The 5,000-nt window shown below is 42.5% G+C and overlaps 1 protein-coding gene across 1 annotated transcript in view; it reads right to left on the bottom strand.

Annotated features, from left to right (window-relative positions):
- Window positions 1-5,000, bottom strand: part of LOC132847168 (polyamine-modulated factor 1-binding protein 1) — a 186,243-nt gene that overhangs the window by 25,534 nt on the left and 155,709 nt on the right. Inside the window, exons 22-24 of the mRNA XM_060872234.1 lie at window positions 4,042-4,263; window positions 1,186-1,416; window positions 325-555 (exon numbers count right to left, since the gene is read on the bottom strand). Of these exons, the coding sequence (XP_060728217.1) occupies window positions 325-555; window positions 1,186-1,416; window positions 4,042-4,263 (684 nt within the window). The remainder of the gene's footprint in view (window positions 1-324; window positions 556-1,185; window positions 1,417-4,041; window positions 4,264-5,000) is intronic.

Raw genomic sequence — 5,000 nt, 5'->3', positions numbered from 1 at the left:
TTTATCTTCATTTATACAATATGTCGCTCAGGAAATAACAGATGATCATCTCACACACACCTCTAATGTAACTTTAACACAAAGTTATAAGAATAATAATAGTGTATATTGATGTCCCAGTTATAATTAGTGAGAACAAGTCAAAAGTCAACACAAGTGTGTGTGTGTGTGTGTTTAACAACTGATCAATAAGGACACTTACCACACTTCTCCAACACTAATAAACAACTCTGTGTCATTACGAGAGTCATAAAGAATGATGTGGGCCAAATGATGTCCAGTGTGTGAGACTGCTTCATTCTGTGTACATATTAACACCCTGACCTGATGTCGCAGGTTGGCCACGTTGTCTCGGAGTGTGTCAATGACCATCTCACACTCCTGTGTGTGGGCGTGGCTTATCTCCAGCTCCCTCTGCGTGTCTCTCAGCCGCCGGCTCAGTGCGGTCAGGGCCTCGTCCCCGCTCTCCAGCTGAGCGCAGCGCGCCTCCACATCGCCCTGTAGAGCCACGATCTCCGCCTGCAGACGCACCACCTGCTCCTCCCGCTCTACCACCTGAACACACACACACACATTCCTACAACAACACTGGCCTGAAGGTCATCTGTCTCATGGAACATATTTTACATATTGCTCCCTCAGCAGCACAAGCGTAAACTGCATGGAAATAAAACAAAATAAAAGATTTCTACAAGGACTGAGATCATTTCACTTTACACCCTGAACATTATTTTAGAAGGAACTCGGTTCATTCACTTTAAATCCAGCGGAACAGCAGTTACAGTTACGATTCAGACATTTCTAAAGTAATTTAACGTCAATAAAAAAAAGTAAAAAAATTGCTTCAACCATATTTCACTAACAAGCTACGATGTTAATCCTTTTTTAATAAGGATTAACCCTAACCCTAATCCTAAACCCTAACCCTAACTAACCCTAATCCTAAACCCTAACACTTCCTAACCCTAACACTAACCCTAATCCTAAACCCTAACACTTCCTAACCCTAACACTAACCCTAAACCCAAACCCTAACCCTTCCTAACCCTAACCCTAAACCCTAAACCCTAACCCTTCCTAACCCTAACCCATTTCTTTGTTAATCTTTAGAAGTTCTTAGATTTAGTTTTATCTTGTGTTTAATTATTGAACCTGCAGGTAAAGTGCTTGGGGACCGTGACACACCTGAGCTCTGCTTTGCCTCCGGTCGTCCTCGTGGCTCTTCAGCATGCTCTCCAGCTCTGAGATCTTGCTCATGCAGGTCTGGTATTTCTGCTTGTAAAGCTGTACGGACTCGCTGAGTGGCTGCAGCCGGGCCTCCGAGTCTGACGCCCGTCTCTGAGCCGCGAGTAGATCGGCCCTCAGCCGAGTCAGCTCTGAGTCCTGAGAGCGCAGAGCCGCTTCCTTACGGGAAACCTGGGAACACCGTAACACACACGCACACACACACACACGGCTCAGTAAGAATATAACAAAAGACTCAGCACTCTGCAACCTTTAAATCAGGTGAGAGCTGCAGTTCAGTGTGCATCAGTCTTGTTACCGTGTTTTTAGATATACGTTTACATCAGATTTAATGGAACGCTAATGAAGATTCCAGAATGATGATTTTTAGTCTCCAGGGGTCTCATTTATAAAGCGTGCGTACACACAAAACGGGGCTGGTAACGTACGTACGCCAGTTCCCACGCAAAGGTTGTGATCTATAAAAAACAAACTTGACGGGAGAACCTGCGCACCTTTAAGCAAACTTTGAGCCGTGCGTACGCACATTCTGGAGACAAAGGGAATTGGCGACACAGATGGTGAGGTCGTGAACTGAAGTTAGACTGTAGAAAATACATGTGAGAAGAACGATTATAAGAATGAATGACATTTAATTTTCACTCCATTTCACACGTTATATCCACATCATCATGAAGATTAAATCCAACAGTGTTATTTGTGCCGATTGTTTTAAGCTACAGTATATACATCTAGTAAAATCCAAACGTAATTCAAAATGTATTAAAAAAAAATAATACTAATAATCAGCGCTGCCTTACAGTCACATTGTCCACAACGGGAGCGCAGGAGGAGACGGTGCGACTACATGTGATACAGAATAGCATGAAATACCCTTTTATTAGAGAACTGCAGAACACAGTGTAAAAACGAAATATTTTCCTTAATGTACATATATCTATCATAAAATGTCAAAGTCTGCAAATACAGTCATGAAGCACAATCGCTACTCATCATCGGTCCGAACTATTACGGTGTTCATGACAAAACCGTCATGAAGAAGCATGTGTTCACTATAACATTTTCGTCTTAAATTTCCGTCCACAAATTAATTCTGTGATTTTGTCAAGGTGTTAACGATCAGTCTAATTGCTAGAAACATTAGTGATGGGAAGTTCGGTTCTTTTCCGTGAACCGGTTCTTTCGGACAGTTCGTTTTAATGATTCAGTTCAATTTTAACCAGTTCTTTTACTAATAAACTAATCTTCATCAACTTACAAAAACTTACAAAAAAAAAGCATAATTTTGAAATGTTTCTTTCGCTCAATCAGTTGTTTCAAAAACTAATGCGTCGGTAGTTAAACATTCATACGTTGATAAGACATTAAATTATAGCCATTTACATATGTTGCTGTATGAGTTCAGTGATTCACACATGCGCAGTATCAACAGCTCGAGCTCACAGTTCTCTCAGCACAACATGTCTCAGTTCAGTGTACAGGAGCTACGGGATATTAGTTTATTTAGAGTCGGAGGGGCTGTCAGACATGACCGAAAGTGAGTAACTTTAGTAACTTGTGGATCAGCGCTGATTCAAGACGCGAACTTTTTAGAACAAATCAGTCCGATTTGGTGAACCGGTTCATCCAGTTCACTAAAATGAACCGGTTCAAAAGAACGATTCGTTCACGAACCGGCCATCACTAAGAAACATATAAATCCTCCGGTGACCCGGGTATGTAATGCTTCATGATGGCACTGCTGGCACTGTTGGAGGATTACGCCAATGGCAGAATAAGGAGAGAACGAGATTTAAGGGACCATGATGATTTCCTGGCTAATAAGCCGATTTAGATTCCCTAGAGCTGTGCTCTTAGATCTCTGTGCTGAATTGGGTCCAGTATTAGAGAGGACAACACGCCGGAACCGTGCCATCCCAGTCCAAATACAAGTCCTCACCACTCTGGGGTTCTTGGCAACCGGCTGTTTCCAGCGAGAATTGGCAGACAGGTAAATTATTTATATATAAAAAAAACTATAAGTAATCCTCAACTCTGTGTCTAAGACCTTTTTGTATATGAAATAATTCTATTGGAATCTATCATCTCACCCTACAGGTCTGGTATATCACAGCCGTCCCTGAGTGCCATAATATCTGTCGTTTTGAGTGGTATACTTAATATGGGTAGTCGATACATCAGGTTCCCCTACACCATCTTTTCTTTAATTCTGCAACTGCCCGTTCTGTCCCGCTGACACAATTGACGGCAGAAGCAATACTTTGCCACTCGCGCTACTTCTTTTTATTAGTGACCCCACTGCTGTGGTCACCAAATAACACAGTTTTCCGAGCCTCCGCCTCCCCTACAAGTGTTTCAATCTCAGTGTCTGAGAAATTAAGTTTTTTACCTCTTTTCTCACCTGTCGCCATTATTCAAAGTAACAGAAATAAACGTTTTCACTTTCTTGGATTAATTAATTGGCGGGTCACATGCCAGTTTTCGCATGCCAGGTATATATGGGATTCAGCTCTCATTTACATGCCGAACAGCAATCATGAGGTGATTTGCATTGACTATTTATGGTAAAAAATGGGCGTGTACAGGGCGGGACATGAGGCTGGTGATGTGATGATGCTTACAGGTGTGCGTACGCACGGTTTTATAAATCGGAATATTTTTTGGCGTACGCCATTTTTGGCTTTTTGGCGCACGTAAACTTTTAGTAGGGATCCTATGCACAGTTTTATAAATGCTGAAATCCTGAACACCAGGACAGAATAAAGACTATGAAATGCAGGTGTCTCAGACGTTCACCTCGTCCTCGGTGTCTCTCTGCTGTCTCTGCGTCACCGCCAGGTCTCTGTGCAGACGCTCCAGATTGGCTCTGTGCTCATGGAGGCGACTCTGTTCCTCCTGCAGCTCACTCCTCAGCTCCAGCACCTCCTTCTCCCGGCTCTCCCTTTGGCCCTGTGCCTCCTGCTTCCACTGCTGTACCTCGGCACTGAGCTCTCGCAGCGCCTCCCGCTGGCTCTCACACTAAAATGCAGCCAACGTAAAAGACTTTTTTAGGTGTGTTTTAGTTAAAAAGTGTAAAATGTTTAATGAATGTTTAATGTTTAAAGAAATCAAAGTTCATGTAAATATATAAAATGTTTAATATGCCTTTATGCCTGTGAGATAACTACACGGAAATACTTCTACACTCATTAAATATGCAAATTACACGTAAATATGCAAATCTGAAAATGCCCCAAATGTTCTTTCTGGAATCCTTGATAACGACATGAGTTAGTCAGGTAGATTATAATGTTACCATGGCAACCACCAACCGGTTCGTTGCGATCATTAACAGCTTTACTTGGCTGTTCGTCCTTATAAATGATTGGTTGAAAGATGTGAAACTATATGTAGTGACATCACAATCCACTGAAGAAGTTAATGTTGAGAAAAAGGTCAAAAACAGCAAAAGCATTACAACGGGCATCTGAACTGGACCATAAAACAATGGAAGGAGATGACCTGGTCTGATAAATCATGTGGATGGCAGTGTGAAGCTCTGTCGAACATTCAGCTGGGAATCCTTGGGTCCTGCATTCATGAGGATGTTTCTCTGACACGTCCCACCTACCTGAACATTCCTGCAGACTAAGTACACTCCTTCATGGCATCTGTAATCCCTAATGGCCCAAGTGTCCTCTTTCAGCAAGATAAAACTCCCTGAAACACCACTAAATCTGTTCAGGAACCGTTTGAGGAACTAGGTGTGACTCGGC

Source organism: Tachysurus vachellii, chromosome 1, assembly GCF_030014155.1.
Source record: "Tachysurus vachellii isolate PV-2020 chromosome 1, HZAU_Pvac_v1, whole genome shotgun sequence".
Lineage (NCBI taxonomy): Eukaryota > Metazoa > Chordata > Actinopteri > Siluriformes > Bagridae > Tachysurus > Tachysurus vachellii.
This window is presented reverse-complemented; position numbering and strand designations above follow the sequence as displayed.